Genomic DNA, 17,067 nt, shown 5'->3' on the forward strand with positions numbered 1-17,067 from the left:
TATGGTGATACATGTCTGTAATGCAGAACTCAGGAAGGCTAAGACAAAATGATTGCAAGTTCAAGGCTTGCCTGGTCTACAAAGTTAGCTCATAGTCAGCCTGGGCAATTTAGTGGGACCCTGTCTCAAAGCATAAACATAACAAAAAAGATTAAGAGAGGGGTAAAATGGCTCATGGATTAGAGGCACTTGCTTGCAAAGCCTTTTCACTCTTAATTCTCATGCCACCTACATAAGCCTGATGCAGAAAGTGACTCAGGTGTCTGGTGTTTGTCTGTAGTGGCAAGAGGCTGTGATACATCCATCTACATGTGTGCACGCATGCACAAACACACACGTAAATATATAGTTTTTAAAAGATTAGTAGAGATGTAGTAAAGCTCAGTAGTGAAGCACAAGGCCCTGGTCCAATCCTCAGCTTTGTTAAAAAAAAAAGAAAAAGAAAGAAGGAAAGGAAGGGAGGGAGGGATTGAAGAAGGAGAGAAAGAGGAAGAGAGAAAAAAGAAAGAAAAAAGATAGATAGATAAATAGAACTCTAACTAGGATATCTTTGGGTACTCTAAACATGAAGTCAATTATCTCCAGGCAAATATCTGGAGCCTAAAGATACAAACTTACTATAAGAGGTGTGAGTACCTCAGCTTTAGATTTTGTCAGCTGGAAGTTTTAGGATCATTGTGAAATTAGGAATTTGGAAGTCTGTGACAATTTGGAAGCCAAGGGGGACAATTTAAGAGAGAAGTAGAAAAAGAATCTTGTCTGGAAGATGGGAAGACAGGTTATACCAGAGATTATAAAATTATGGCATACTTTCCCTTGAGAGGTAGGTAGGTGTGTGTGTGTATGTGTGTGTATGTGTGTGTGTGTGTGTGTGTGTGTGTGTGTGTGTGTGTGTAGAGCTTGTATGCTCTTTATGTATGGTGTATGCATGTGTGTATGTAGATGCACATGACCATGCTGAGGACAGAGGAGAATTTCAAGCCTTTTTAAAAAAATTATTTATCTATTTGAGAGAGAGAGAGAAAAAATAGGGCTCACCAGGGCCTCCAGCCACTGCAAATGAACTCCAGATACATACACAACCTTGTGCATCTGGCTTACTTGGGTGTGTTCTGGGGAATGAAGCCTTGAACCAGGGTCCTTAGGCTTCACAGGCAAGCACTCAACCACTAAGCCATCTCTCTAGCCCCTTAAGCCTTTCTTTATTGCTTATTCATGATCTGTATGCTCCCTGAGACAAGGTCTGTCTCTCAACCTGGAGCTGCCATTTTTCAGTCATCAAGCCCTAATCATTGTCAGGTCCCTCCCCCATGAACAGGGGCTGCCGATGCGTTTGCCATACCTAGCTTTTTATGTGGGCCATCTTCTCAGTTTCCTGGGAGCATTTGAATTTTTCTTGTCTGAGTGAACCCTATTGGTGCTTATAAACTTAAACTTATGGTGGAATACTTAGATTTAGAAAAACCAGAAGAATGAAAAAATTCTAACCTCAAAGCCTTTAAAAGTTTCCTTTAGTTTTCCATTAGTGAGGCATTATTTTAACTTGTTCTCTTTTTGGTGCCAGCATTCAAGTTATTAAGAGAATTTTGTAAGTCTTGCTGAGTTTTTGAGAGTGCTTGTGATGTATGTGGAGGCCAGGGGACAACACTGGGTGTTGTACCTCAGGTATACCATCCACATTTTTTTAAAGACCTAATCTCTCATTGGCTTAGAGCTCACCAATTAGGCTACACTAGCCAGCTAGTCATCCCCAGGGATCTGCCTGTCTCCACCTTCCCAGAATTGGGAGTAGAGGTGTGTCATGTTTTCATGGGTACTGGGAATCAAACTTAGGCCCTCATGCTTGTGAGGCAAGTACTTCACCAGCTGAGCCATCTCCACAGATTCTAGGTTTTTAAATTATTATTCCTATTTTTATTTTACCATTTTGAGTTGAATATTATTTAGACCTACTTATATGCAATTTAATTATATTTAATTACAATGTAATTTTCTAGAAATAGTTCTATTTTATAACTTTAGCACACTAACAGTTGTTTGGTTTGCATTCCAAGATTATGGTTATGACTCAGTCTGACGTTACTTTAGACTATTTTAATTAATGTTGAGAAGGTAAGAGATTGATTATGAGTTTGGGGTGGATGAGCAAAGAAATAGAAAAGTAGTCTAGTATGTTGTAGAGAAGAGATCATTCTGATGAAATTGTGATAAGAAAACAAATTTATTCATTAACAGTGAATGTTGATTCCCTTCACCTGCAAAGGGCTTATGCAGTTTTTTGACAGACCATCTTCTTTCTTTATTCCTTTATAAAACTAATTGTGTCTGACTGTCTGGTTTAGCTAATGTTTTGGCTGCTAACCATATCCAATCTTCTAGCTTAAGTTTGAGTAATGATGTAAGCTTGGGCACTGGAGAGGTGGCTCAGTTGCTGTAGTGCTTGCTGCACAGTCATGAGAACCTGAGTTCAGATCTCTAGCACCCATGTAAGAACTGAGTGAGGCACCATATACCTAAAATCCCAGTTCTGGGGATGTAGAGACAGGAGAATCATGGGACTAGCTAACTTGTCTGACTGAATTGATGAATTTCAAGGTTGGTAAGAAGCCCGTTATCATCAAATGTGGTGAAAGGGCAGGGGAGATGGCTCACTAGTTTAAAGTGCCTGTTTACAAAGCCTGCTAGCTTGGGTTCAATTGCCCAGCCACCCACATAAAGCTTGACAAAATGGATGGGCATTCATTTGTAGTAGAAAGAGACCTTGGTACATCCCCCCCATCATATGCACATACATGCAGATAAATATATAAATATTGAAAAAACTGGAGAGAAACTGAGGAAGACGCCTAACACCAACCCCCAGCTCCCACATACATGTGTCTGCAGCATACAGATCTGCACATATGTAAAAGATGTGTACCTACATATATGAACACACACATGCAGTATATCACACACATAAATGTGCAAACATTTAAAAATGATTGTGAGGTGGTTTTAATGAGATGATGACATTTGTGAAAGTTAGCCTTTCTGTGCTGTAATTCACTTTAGAAGTTAGATTTTTTTTTTTTTAAGGCAGGCATGTAATTACTCTGTAGCCCAGGCTGGCCTCCAACTTATGCCATTCTTCTACCTCACCCTCCTGTGTGCTGGGATTAAAGGCACATGCCCCACATTAGAAATAAGAATTTAACATACCATACAGCATTGAAACCATCTCTAATTTTTGTGTAGGCTAATGTGTATATTCATTATTTTATATGTGAACTGCATTTAAAAATAAAATGAGAATAATGCTTATATGGTTATTTTTATATCATTAATGTTCATGTTTTAAAACAAAAGTCCTTATATCACTGGCCATGAGGAACTTGAAACCTATACAGTAAAGTACAACCCAATCTAAATGGGCTTATAATTTTATAACTTGTTTTCCAGGTCATGTAATGTTTGCAGAAATAAAAATGGAGAATGGAAAGTCAAAAGGCTGTGGCACAGTCAGATTTGAATCCTCAGAATCAGCTGAAAAGGCCTGCAGAATAATGAATGGCATAAAAATCAGTGGCAGAGAAATCGATGTCCGCTTGGATCGCAATGCTTAACTCCAAACCATGGTTGGAATGTTCCTTCCTCTGTTTTGCTGAATCTCCTAGTAAAAGTCATTGTTTTTAGTAATGGTATATGCTTATAAAAGCTGTAAAAATGAACTTTTAAAACTTCCACCAGCTTTTTAACAGTGTAATGTTAAAAATATACTGTGATTTTTGTTATCTCAAGTTTGGGTTTCTAAAGATAGCAAGTCTGGTCATTCAGTTTAAATGAATGGTTATACTGTTTTTAATGAAATAAGCCATTTTCTTGTTGTTTTGCAGTATGACATAATGTGATTTACTTGTTCTAGTTTCTCCAGCTTTTATGAACTTATTTTAAGGTAAAAAGATGTGTTCTTTTCAAACTCTGCTTTACAATATTTTTGTAATTGTCCTTAAAAAGAAAGTGTTCAGACAAATTAGGATGTGACTTTGGTTGGGTTTAGTTTTCTTTGATGATAAAGAATTACTGTAAGTAAATAAGTATTACATTCCAAAGTTGAGAATGTTTTTATTTGACTTAAATGAGAAATGGATTTTTCCTTCTCTGCCCCTTCTCCATCCACATTTTCTAGTTAACACTGTTAATATCAAATTCCACACCCCTGTATTCTGTTATTTCCAATAATTCCAAGTTCATATAGAACTGATAATGTAGCAAGTACCAAGTATAATAATAGGCACACTACTCCCAACTTTCTGTCTAATTTCCAGCCATTAAAATGAACTGCTAGAAACAGAAAAATAATTGAAATGTTGAGAGAGATGGTTATATAAGTGAGTCCTTTGCTGTTCACTTCTATAGGATTTGATGTATTTGCAAATGCAGTTTTAATAAACCAGGGAAGACCTAGGCATAGCATATCAAACACATTAGATCCCACAATGTTAGACATTGCCATATCTCCTTTACCTGCAAAAGAAAAGCATGCTGTTAAAATGTGCATACCAATACTCTATTTTATTAACTCTATTCATAATAAAACACTGGATTCCTTTTGTTGTTGGTTAGTTTCAGAAAATTGTTATTAGACCAATAGTCTTATTAAATTTGTATTTTCTTGGGTTAGAATTTAAAGTCTTATCATTTATTTAATAATTATTTATTAAACCATTTTCAATAAGGTATATAGCTTACTTGTTGCTTTTCATTCTTATTTAACATAGTTAGTTACTACTTAATACATATTTTAGATGAATGTAATTTGGAGCATTAGGTTGAATAAAATTAATCTGCCCTTAACTAGTAAATTCTTGGGTTGGGGAGATAGCTCACTTGGTAAAGTGCTTGCCTCATAAGCGTGAAGACCTGAATTTGATCCCCAGTACCCATGTGAAAGTGCTGAGCATGGTGATGTGCACTTGTAATTACAGCAACTAAGAGAGGAGGAGACAGGGTGATCCCTAGAACTAATTGGTTAGCCAGTCTAGCTTAATTGGTGAGCTTTAGGCCAATGAGAGAGCCTGTCTTAAAAAGAGGGAGATGGCATCCTTGAGGATGACACTGAAGATTGTCATTTAGCCTGCACGTGTACCTGCAACACACATGTGCACCTGTACAGTACATGAACCTGTATACACATTTAAAAAAAAAAAAAACAGAAAACTCACTAGAGAGGTGGCACTTTCCTACGAAGCTTGAAGATCCACGTTTGATACCCCAGTACCCACATAAAACCAGATGCACAAGGTGGTGCATGTGTCTGGAGTTCGTTTGCAGTGGCTAAAGCCCCTTGGTGCACCTATTCTCTCTCTCTCTCTTAAATAAATAAAATATTTTAAAAAAACAGATAGTAAAGTCTTCCTCTTGAGTTTTTTTGTTTATATCTTTAAAGTATATTACCAAGGAAATAAAGTCACCTTTTACTCGGTGCATTTTTATAAAGCTTAAACAACAGCAAGTTCTGTTTTAAGTACTCAGTTCTTACCTTTTCTTGCAACTAGCACACTTGAAATTGTGTCTGGTATGCTTGTTCCTGCTGCCAGTAGAGTGAGGCCCATTATTGTGTCTGGAATTTCTAGTGTTTCTCCTATAATAAACATAGAAGTTACAAGTTAAATCTTATGGATTGACTATATTCTGAAGGTATCTTAGGAGTTTTCTCCTTGTCAAAGAATACAAGGGAAGGAAGGGCAGGGCATGCTTAAATTTCGGATTTCTGAGCCACTGTATCCTTATTTAGTTTTTAGTTAGTAAATCTTTTTGAGTCTGGCCAGTAATTTGAGTAACCTAGATAGTACAGATTTTTGATAACTGCTGAAACTTTTGAGTAAGGCATCCTCCTATTAGCCATGCTAACAGGAGTGGATGTGCACTGTTTTTCCTTCATTGTTGTTTACTATGCTAATTGACACTCATTGTTGTTTTCTCTTAAGTTTCTCTTAAAGTAGTCAGAGTTACATACACTATAGATATTTTTGTCTGTAAATGTTTTAAGTAGATTTTAATGTAAAGTACCACCTTCGTGATAGACTTTAATACTAGTGTTTTCTTTGGGAAAGTCTATAAATCTCGGAAGAAAACACAAAACCTTTTCCTTCCTTTATATCAGCCTAACATACGGTCCCATTTTTTTTAACATTTCTGTAAAATTTTATATCAGAAATTGTTCATTTTGGGGAAATAGACCTAGAGGAAAGTTGAAAACAAATTGAGAAAGTTTGGGGACATGTAACTGCTCTTTCAGGGTTGTAATTGAAAACCTGGTTTAGAATCTTTACATTTCTTTTTTTTTCAATGCCAATTAAAAGAAGTTATTAGTAAATAGATTATTTATTTCATGCTTATGTGTATTGGTATTAGAGGTTTCCTTTTTTGGGCAGAGGGTGGGTCCTGGCTTTGCTAGACTTCATCTTAGGGGCAATTCTGTGATCTTGTACTTGGTTTTGTTTTCTTCTTATTTTTCTCACATCAGATGTATTCTGAACAGGATACATTGAGTATGCAAACTTACTGTACTTTTTTGACTTTGCTCATTCAAAAAATAAAAATATTCTCTTATGCTAGCATTATACTTTTAATAAAGTCAAGGTCAGCAAATTCAGGGAAGGGGGCAGATGGTAATTATTTAAATTTGCAGTCTATGTGGTTTCTGCTGCAATTATTTAGCTCCACCCACACTATGTGAATGTGGTTCTGGAGGACATGGAAGTGAACAGGGCTGACCATGTCTTTAAAACTTCACCAATAAAATTAGCCAGATAGTAATGGCACAGTAGTATATTGTTTGTATCTGATGTGAGTCAGTTCCGTTTAACTCTTGAAGAGAAATTCTTGATTATATTCTATCTCTGTTTATATGCAGTTTTTCATTGTGAACCAGAACAAGATTTTGGCTGAGAAGTAATAGTTTCTTACTTGTAAAGATGCTACAAATCTAAAATGAAGCTTTTATACCCCTTTTAGTCATTTTGTAGTGTATTTATAATGCCATATTGAAAAACAGAAGAAAATATCATCTAGTTAAATGGTGAGCACCTGTCATTTTTTCCCCCCAAAACACTGGTTTCTTTATTTTCTTTTACGGAATAGAATTCAGTGCAAAGGATTTATTGTGAACTCCATGTAATAAGCTTTAATTATTCAGTTATAATTATTTGAATTATACCGTAGGGTGTGTAGTAGTGAGAATGTGCTATGTAAGATGCAACTAATAAATATTAGTACTTAATCTTATGTAAGTAGCACTAATTTTTAGTCTTGTTGAAAAAGAAGTATGCTTCCCTAGACTACTTTAAATGGACATATGCAATTATCTGAATAATGTTCTTACATGAAGTTATTTTTCCTATTGTGCTTTTATACTTAAAATACATACCAGTTATTGTGACCATCCAAACCAGGACATATGTAAATGCAGATATCCATAGTGCAGACATAAAAAAGGTTATCACAAAGTAGCTTTTCCAAAACTTTCTTCTACAATCTGGTGTTGTCAGAAAAAGTACTGTAATAATAGGAAGAGATAATACCCAAAAAATTCTTTTTAAGTCTGCTTCAGGCATTTTGAAAACACTTGGTGGATCTGTTGTGGAAAAATTAAGCAGTTTTGAGTTTTCTTAAATGACCAGTTCAGTTAGAAATACCCATTTAGAAAGCTATATTGAAATAAATTAGCTGTATAAGGTTTTAAATGACCATCGAAAATATTTGAATGCCTCATTACTGATGTTTCTGGGAAAGAGAAACTGATTAGAACTATTGCAGGCAATGTAAGTGTGGTATTCAACATTCCTTGATTTAGGACCTTAAATTCATTAGAATGTTTTAGGCCATTTGCTAAATATGCTAGTGTTTACAAGGTAGGAATGACACATCTCTTGTTTTGCTATAATACGGATTGCTTTCAGGGACCTTTTAATGTTCATACGAACCTGGCTTTATTATTTATTTATTTATTACCTAGCCACTCAACTTCCTCCATTTTCAGTACTGATGGGGCATCTGGCCTATTGATAGATCTTAGGGAAAAGAAGATAATTATTTCATAGTTTCTACGTTGCATTTTCCTTCCTTCTTTTATTTTTATCTTTTATTTTATTTTTTTGTTTTTGGTTTTTCGAGATTAAGAGTTTCACTCTAGTCCAGGCTGACCTGGAATTCACCATGTATTCTCAGGGTGGCCTCGAACTCACAGTTATCCTCCTCTCTTTGCCTCCCAAATACTGTGACTAAAGGCGTGTGCCACCATGCCCAGCTACTGCATTTTCTATCCTAATTTTTACTGTAAGTGGTTATTTTGTTTGCTTCATCATATACTAAATTCAGACTTCATAACTGCTGGAAAGAACGTAAAGGAAGTAGAAACTAATGTAGACACTCCAGTGTCATTTACAGGATTTGAGATTCTTTTACTCATCTTGTTTTAAGTCAGTAGAAGACATGGATAGCTAACACATTGGATGAAAATGGGAATCCACTTTGCAGTTGTTAAGTGGCACTTATAAAATATTAATATTAATATACTAGTATAACTCACTAAAAAGTTACAAGTCTCAAACAAGGCACCACTAAGTTATAAGTAATTTTAACATAGTAAGAGAATGTGGACTGAATCTTTTGAGGCATGTATTATAAAACTTAAAAATTAGAGATAGATCTTAATACCTTAAAAACTATAAATTATAAGTTTTGTTAAGAACAATAAAAGTCATGTTTCAGTTTTTTAAAATTAACATATTTCTGTCAGAGCTGACATTGTCATAATTCTGAACACACTTGCCTAAATATTTAATTACTACATCACATGGCATGTTTAAGGCTCATTTACTTTTTTCCTTCCTTTCTTCACACAAGTTCACTTTCCTCAATTGCCAGTTTTTATAAGGGATGCTCCCATTTTCTACATCAGTAAGATCAAAGCTGTGAGTCATCTTCTCCCTTTATATGAAGTCCTTACGTTCCGAGTTTTGCTGACGCTTCTTCTGCCTTACACATGTCTTTCATCCCCACTGCCCACCTCTAAGCATCTAGCATTCCTAACAATCTTTTTAACTGCCTTTTGCAGATCTCCCTGTTTTTTCTTGTTTCATTTCTTTTGAGAACATTATTTCAGAGATATATTTCCCAAGTAAAATCCCAACTTCTTCCTCATAAACTTTTGAGAATCCTCAACTGGCAGTGAGTACTCTTTTTTTTTATTAATTAGTTTTGTACTCAGTGAATACAGTCAAGTTGGTATCATTGGTAGCCTCCTGCATGTCCTACCCCCTCCCCCTAGCCCCTCCTTGTTGAGGTATATGGGTCATGCATTGTGGAGTTAGCCCACAGGTGTGGATAGGAGGAAATGTCTCTGAGTATCATGACCCAACATGTGGCTCTGACATTCTTTCTGTCCCCTCTTCCACAAATTTTCCCTTTTTTATGTTGGGTTCATTTTGGGTCTGCTTCAGTGATGAGGTGTTGGGGCCCTCTGTGTCTTTGGATATCTGATTTGGTAGGAGTCGATTGTTCTCTGTGTTGGTCTCCTTCAACCTTGTGCTCTTATCCCATTCTTTTCACCTTTCCTCTACACAGTGACTGAGTTCCACTTATGCAAGTACTTGGTCAGGCCTTTTGCTTACATAGTCCATAGAATGTGCACTTATTTATGCATCATGTATGTAATAGAGACTATAGTAGCTGTGATGTATTATTGGTTGTAACATCAGGTCATTGAGATAAAATCTTACCTGTCCCACAAGTCTCAGTATAAATCCTCCTTTCACCATATGAGCCTCTTCACTGTTGTGTACAAATTTTGCATAATCTGATTAATTATGAACCACAGTTACACATTGTTTCTTTATAGTACTCATACCTTCAAATTTTAGCTGATTAGGGCTGGAGAGATGGCTTAGCGGTTAAGTGCTTGCCTGTGAAGCCTAAGGATCCCGTTTTGAGGCTCAGTTCCCCAGGACCCATGTTAGCTAGATGCACAAGGGTTCGCACGCATCTGGAGTTCATTTGCAGTGGCTGGAGGCCCTGGCCCATCCTCTCTCTGTCTCTGTCTGCCTCTTTCTCCCTCTGTCTGTCACTCTCAAATAAATAAATAAAAATAAACAAAATTTAAATTTTAGCTGATTCAAAAATACATATGGAAAGCCCTTTAAAGGCTGCAACTTCTTTTTGGTCATGAGTCTCTGAGTTTCCACAGCATTGCATAAGTTCATGAGACTTGCTATAATGAAATGAGATTGTAGATTTGGGCAAGATATAGTTATTACCTTCAGTAACCTGATCTAGACCGTGGAAGCTTATAGAAAGCTGGGAGTAACCAGAATCTTCATGGAATATTCCGCTGTCTGTTCGGGACTGCCGACGAGTGGACAGCTGACCCTCCTCATCCCACCCCAGCAGTGTCTCTTGTTCGTCTCTCTCTTCCATGGCTTTGCCAAGACAGGGACAGCAGAAATTGCATTTCTTTATAATATATTGGTTAATTTTAATGTCAAAACATAGCAGCAAAACATAGAACCCGTATACCAACAGCAGCAGAGTTCCTTCATACCTGTGAAGTACAGAGATTTGTGTTTCAATGAAAAGCAGATGTCATTTAAAATGATCAACTTTTAAATGAAAGCAGTATTAGAAAACTCAGAGAAACAGTGCTAGATGTGGACATTCCTTAGCACTTGTGTTCTGTAAGTTTGCCCAGTTTTGGCTTTAGCATTATTTCACATCTATTGCTAAAAGTGTTGATACTTTCCAGAGTCCAAAAAAAGAATTATAAAATTATTGTCTGTGTTATAGATTCCTTCCAAATATTAAGGTGTCTTGAAAATAATAATTGGATATTTTCAAAACAAGACTAATGAATAGTAATGATAAATTTCCACTTTAGTTCATTGACATATCCTCCCATATATGTAATAAGTAATTATAAAAGAATGTATCTGTTAATTCATTCAAATTTTTTGGCACAAGAACTGTTTAAAGTATTCAGAAAGCTTTTCAGTTTATTACACAAGATTATTTTTTGTGGGGTTGATGGTTTTTTGAGACAAAGTCTAATCATATAGCTTTGCTTTCTCTGTGGACCTCTGATTGGCCTCAAATTCAAAATCCTCCTGCCTTAACCACATGAATGTTGGAACTATTGCCTTGTTTCATCATGCCTGGCTCCTTTTTGATGATTCTAGTATCTGAATTTTGTTTATATTAACAATAAGTGAAAGATACAAAAATAAAATAACATAAGGCACCAAGAATTGCTTACCTATACTGTGGTTTCCTGCTTAACTAAATTATTAGTAAATTCTATCACATGTGAATTTGTATTTTTTTCCCCCATAGCCAATGAATTGTTTCTGTGCTGCTGCTGAAAGATCAGAGTTCTGGTTTCCCTAGTGGAGGGAACTCTCATTAGGTACTCAGATATTCTCCCAGCCCTTGACTTTCTAGGCAACTGTTGAATTCCACAGCTTCTGGTCCTAGCAGCCCATCTCAGGGAACTAGATAGCTAGCAGGATGGTTTGTTGAGAAGGCTACTCCTTGCTAGATTCTCCAGTCTTGATAGCAGATAGGTGCATGACGGAGGAGTGCTATTTCCTTCTCTCCTTTGTCTTGTCCTCTGGATATTTCTTTTCTTTTCTTTTCGTTTCGTTTCGTTTCGTTTCTTTTCTTTTCTTTTCTTTTCTTTTCTTTTCTTTTCTTTTCTTTTCTTTTCTTTTCTTTTCTTTTCTTTTCTTTTCTTTTTTGTTTTGGAGTCCTAGCATATTGATAAATACTAGAATGTGCTCCTTTGATGCCTATATCTTTCCACTACATCAGCCTTTTTCATTTTTGTTTCTGTACCAGATAAACACAGAGAGACTACAGGAAAAGGAGATAGACTTTTAAAAATATTTACACGTAAATGTTGGTTTTTAGAGAAGGCTGTTATCCCTTATGCTCAATGAACACCAGAAGTTTAAAAGAATAAGGGGACTTTACTTCCTTGCTATTGTTCTTCAGTCTTTTATGACCATGGCCATTTCTAACCAAGGCAAGGTAAGCAGTAACAGAATAGAAGAAAAAGCCAACAGTTGGGGCTTTAACAGCTGACAGAAGTTGGGAAATTTCTAAACAAGGGAGACCATGGAGAAAAAGCACAGTGGTAGTCTCCAGTGACTAGTAGGGAAAAAAGGAGAGTGGTGATGAAAAAGAAATTGCAAAGTAGTGAGGAGAACCTACAAGCAGTTATGATGAAGTTGGCTCAGAGATGGGAGTATGGTGTAGAAGTGGCAGATAATTGAGAAATAATGAAATACCATTTTTGCAAAACCAAAATGTTAGTAAACCATCAGATTTCATAAAGTCTTTTCTATAATTATGTTTTGCTTAAGATTCACAGTTATTTGAAGCTTACCAGTAAACTTGGTTGTCATATATTATGCCAAAAACCGCTCCTACACTAATTGCATATGCTGTACAGTCTCTGAATAAGGGCCAACATGATAGTGTTGAAACCTGTAAAATGATACTTGGATTTACTACTTCCATTACAGTGTAAGTAATTCTAATACAATGCTTACTAATATACTAAAACTGTTTGTATATTTGTAGTTAAATCCTGTTATGTTTTGCATATTAGAGGAAAAATAATTTTAAAGAAAAATTGTTTCTGAACCTATACTGACTTTCATAAATTTACCAAGAGCTATTTGCAGGTTAAATAAATTGAATAAATGTTGTTTTTCTATTGATTAATAAACTTGAAGTAACACATTACTAGTGTCTGGTTGTTCATCCTAGACAGTAGGCAATTCAGCATGGAATTTGTCATGACAGTACATTTTACAGGTAGGTTTCTTACATACCACATTAGATAGCAAGCCACAGGCTGCACAAATGCCAAGGAGGTTATAAATTGCAGATCCTAGAATGGTGCTGATGCCAATATCTCCCTTTGTGACAAATACACCTGTGAGAAACATGGTAGTAGTTTGGTTAGGGGTAATTGGAAGAGAATAAAATCTCATGAAGCCAGCAAAAAGTACAAGGTGCAGTATTTACCTAGGAAAGCAGTAACCAGTTCAGGAGCAGAGCTACCCGCTGCCATGAAAGTTGCACCTGCAACATCTTGAGACAGTCCAAGGGCTGAAGAGAAATGAAAGTGTTATTCTGACTGGTAAGGTGGCATGAAAAAGTATATATGTTCAGAGCTAAACATAATAGATACTCAAAATAACAGCTGTGCATACACAAATAATAATGGGTTACAAAAGAGACATCTGTGTTTGAAAATCCAGTGCCTTGCTCTCAATGAATTTATTATTTAGTGTTTCTATAGAAAGGTGAGACTTGAAAAGTTGAGGTTCTTTTCAAAACCAGGGAAGACCAATTTTTGTTTGTTTGTTTGTTTCAAGGCAGGGTCTCTGGTTCAGGCTGACCTGGAATTAACTATGTAGTCTCAGGGTGGCCTCGAACTCACAGCGATCCTCCTACCTCTGCCTTCCGAGTGCTGGGATTAAAGACATGTGTCACCACGCCTGGCTGGGAAGACCATTTTTTAGTTGTAGATGAGTGGGAAGAACATGACTTCCTGAAAACAATTTTTGAGGCAAGCCCAACAGACTGAGTCCCCCCTTTTAAAATATGAGAGTAAGAGAGAGAAAGGGGGAATGAGAGAGAATTGGTGCTTCGGGGCCTCCAGCTACTTCAATAGAACTCCAGACGTGTGTGCACCCTTGGGCACATGTGTGACCTTACACTCTTACATCACTGTGTCTGGCTTATGTGGGACCTGGACTCGAACATGAGTTCTTAGGCTTTGCAGGCAAGTGCCTTAAGTGCTAAGCCATTTCTCCAAGACCTACTTCTTGAAAATGTTGATCAGGGTAGTTTGGGTATCCCAATATAACACTAAAGAAGGAAAAAGGTACCAATGTTCTTTAAAATCTATAAATGAAGCTGTACTGAGTTCTTTAACAAATTTACAATATCAACATTGTCTAATAGAAAATGAGAGAAATTTACTGTTAACAAAAGCCCCATAAATAAAATATATTACACAAGTAATATAAAACTATACACAAGATACCATACTATCATTTGTGTGTATCTTGCAGACTTACAAGCACGGAAGTCCATTCATTTAATTGATTGTCAGGATGAGAGGCTTGGTTTTTGACTCAGTGTTCGAGCTGAGAGATCTATTTATTATGGGAAGGAAAAAAGGAAGCCATGTTGCAGAAACAACTCATTTTTTGATTTTGGAAAGCTAAGGCAAGGCTGCCTCAGGGATCTCCATGACTGGTTAAGTAAAGTTTGCCAGTAGAGGGAGCATGCTAGATGTTTTATTACCATCAGTTAAGTTGTTAGTTTTAGTATCAACCCAAACTAGAATTCAAATTTCTAAGACTTGATGGCAATCCTTTGTTGATGTTTACTACTGTTCCTGTACCTCCTAGTTTTGAACTCTTTGGTTTACCTGGACCTCACACCCTGATGTGCTTGGTTCAGTCTCACAGGTCGACAGTGTTTTCTCAACCTCATCTGTGGATACCATCATCTTTTGCCTGCACTCAAGTGCACCTTATTCTCTGTGGGGATGTTGCGGTCAGGTTCACATTGTTGGCAGAAATCACCCAACCAAGAGCAGCTTGTGGGGAGAAAAAAGGTTTATTCTGGCTTACAGACTTGAGGGGAAGCTCCATGATGGCAGGGAAAAATGATGGTGTGAGCAGAGAGGGTGGATATCACCTCCTGGCCAACATCAGGTAGACAACAGCAACAGGAGAGTGTGCCAAACACTGGCAAGGGGAAACTGGCTATAATCCCCATAAACCCGCCCCCAACAATACACTCCCCCCAGGAGGCGTTAATTCCCAAATCTCCATCAGCTAGGAACCTAGCATTCAGAATGCCTAAATTTATGGGGGACACCTCAGTCAAACCACCACATTCTGTCCCTGGATCTCATAAACTGATACATGAAGTAAATGTAATGTATTCAGTCCAACTTTAAAAGTCCCTATAGTTTTTATCAATCCTAATGATGTTCAAACATCCCCATAATCCAAGGTCTTTTAACTTCTGTAATACCAAAAAATCCCTCAAAACCCATAATGGCACAAAATAAACACAGTGCAAAAGATGGCATTGGGCATAGCAAAGAAATACTCAACCAATACAAGATTTAAACAATGCAAACATAAAACTGTAGCTCTAAGTCCAACAACTCTGGTCAGTGACAAACCTCCAAACCCTAACCAGCAAAAAGTCTCTGAAGTTCCAATTCCACCCCTGCAGTTAGGCTACTCACAGTCCTAGAAAACTTCATCTGGGGCTGGCAGCTTTCCTTAGCAGCCTTCTTGTGGTCCCAGTATCTCCAATGGGTCTCCACTGCAACTCTTGGTTCATTCTCAATACTCCATTGGGTCTCCATGCAGGCATCCAACAAACATGCTGACACTGCCCTATGCCATTTCCAAAACACAAGACCATGTTGCAAATTCATTGGCCCTCTCTTTCCTGTATTTCTTATACTCCATAATACCAGATAGAGTGCCAATTTGTTAAAAAATTAAGGGGCAATAAAGTAGACTTTGAAGAACAGGACACTCCTTGAGTATTCTGGCCCCTTCAAAAGACTGCATTCTTTCCATTGTCCCAATGCAGGTCATCTGGACAAATCTCAAAGGTTATAATCTCTCATACAATTGCAGCTGAACAGACAGCAGTTCCAGTCCAAAGATTTCATTTTTTTTTTCTTGTGTCATATCCCTCTGCTTACACCAGTCCACTTCTACTCAATGCAACCCTGCACAACTTCTCAGGACACAGGCATAACAGCAAGCTTCTCACACCAACTGCTTATAGCCCAGTCCAGGCAAAGCTCTTTCTCACCTTCAAAAGCCAAAGCTCAAATTTCATAGTTCTTACTGCATTCAAGTCTTTCAACTCTGACAAGAATAGTCCATGAAGCTGTACTTACAGCACTGCAAGGCATCTCTTAGGCCAAGGTTTCAAATCCTTCCACATTCCTCTGGAAAATCAGCTCCAAAAAGTCAAAGCCACACAGTCAGGTGTCCAGCAGCAATCCCACTCCTCTGATACCAACTTTACTTTAAAAAATTTTTTTTGTTCATTTTTATTTATTTTTTTGAGGGCTATAGAGAGAGAAAGAGGCAGAGGAGAGAGAGATAGAGAATGGGTGTGTTAGGGCCTCCAGCCACTGCAAACGAACATCAGACACGTGTGCCCCCCTGTACATCTGGCTAACATGAGTCCTGGGGAATTGAGCCTCGAACCGGGGTCCTTAAGCTTCACAGGCAAGCACTTAGTCACTAAGCCATTTCTTCAGCTCCCAACTTTACTTTTACAGTCAGGTTTGCATTGCTGGCAGAAATCACCTGACCAACAGCAGCTTGTGGGGGGAAAAAAAAGATTTATTTTGGCTTACATACTTGAGGGGAAGCTCCATGATGGCAGGGGAAAATGATGGCACGAGCAGAGGGTGGACATCACCTCCTTGCCAACATCAGGTGGACAACAATAGAAAAGTGTGCCAAACACTGGCAAGGGGACACTGACCACTGACCATAATACCCATAAGTCCTCCTCCAACAATATACTGCCTGCAGGAGGTGTTAATTCCCAAATCACCACTAGCTGGGAACCTAGCATTCAGAACACCTAAGTTTATCGGGGCACCTTTATCAACCCACCACAGGAGACATTGGTTTTTGACTTTAGAAATGTCTTATTGTTTGGTGTGCCGTATTGGAAGTTTACAAAAATAAAAATACTTTTACCTCACATTATTTTCACATACTTTTAAAAATTATTATTAGATCATTCCCTATTAGAACATAGGGGCTGGGAACATAGTTCACTCTTGCTGAGCATGTGTGAGCATGAGTGAACCTTTGGAACTCCTTTGATTAGTAGAGTATCCATGGCACTGCCATACTTTCAAAGCCAGAACATTAAAGGTGACACGATTTCTTTAGTATCCAGTGTTGGGACATTTTTTTAAGAGCCCAAGGCAACATACAAAAAGCCCTTCTA

The 17,067-nt window shown here is 37.4% G+C and overlaps 2 protein-coding genes across 3 annotated transcripts in view; one reads left to right on the forward strand and one right to left on the reverse strand.

Moving 5' to 3' along the window:
- Nucleotides 1-5,199, forward strand: part of Myef2 (myelin expression factor 2) — a 32,752-nt gene extending 27,553 nt beyond the window's left edge. The window contains exon 17 of one of the 2 annotated variants that reach the window (XM_045156196.1): nt 3,442-5,199. In XM_045156196.1, the coding sequence (XP_045012131.1) occupies nt 3,442-3,605 (164 nt within the window). In that variant the 3' untranslated portion in view covers nt 3,606-5,199. The remainder of the gene's footprint in view (nt 1-3,441) is intronic. The other variant, XM_045156197.1, reaches the window with a different exon arrangement.
- Nucleotides 4,147-17,067, reverse strand: part of Slc24a5 (solute carrier family 24 member 5) — a 29,759-nt gene continuing 16,838 nt past the window's right edge. Inside the window, exons 3-9 of the mRNA XM_004669744.2 lie at nt 13,069-13,152; nt 12,873-12,976; nt 12,422-12,522; nt 10,299-10,582; nt 7,412-7,618; nt 5,522-5,623; nt 4,147-4,506 (exon numbers count right to left, since the gene is read on the reverse strand). Coding sequence (XP_004669801.1) covers nt 4,184-4,506; nt 5,522-5,623; nt 7,412-7,618; nt 10,299-10,582; nt 12,422-12,522; nt 12,873-12,976; nt 13,069-13,152 — 1,205 coding nt within the window. The 3' untranslated portion in view covers nt 4,147-4,183. The remainder of the gene's footprint in view (nt 4,507-5,521; nt 5,624-7,411; nt 7,619-10,298; nt 10,583-12,421; nt 12,523-12,872; nt 12,977-13,068; nt 13,153-17,067) is intronic.

This window comes from Jaculus jaculus, chromosome 8 (assembly GCF_020740685.1).
Source record: "Jaculus jaculus isolate mJacJac1 chromosome 8, mJacJac1.mat.Y.cur, whole genome shotgun sequence".
NCBI lineage: Eukaryota > Metazoa > Chordata > Mammalia > Rodentia > Dipodidae > Jaculus > Jaculus jaculus.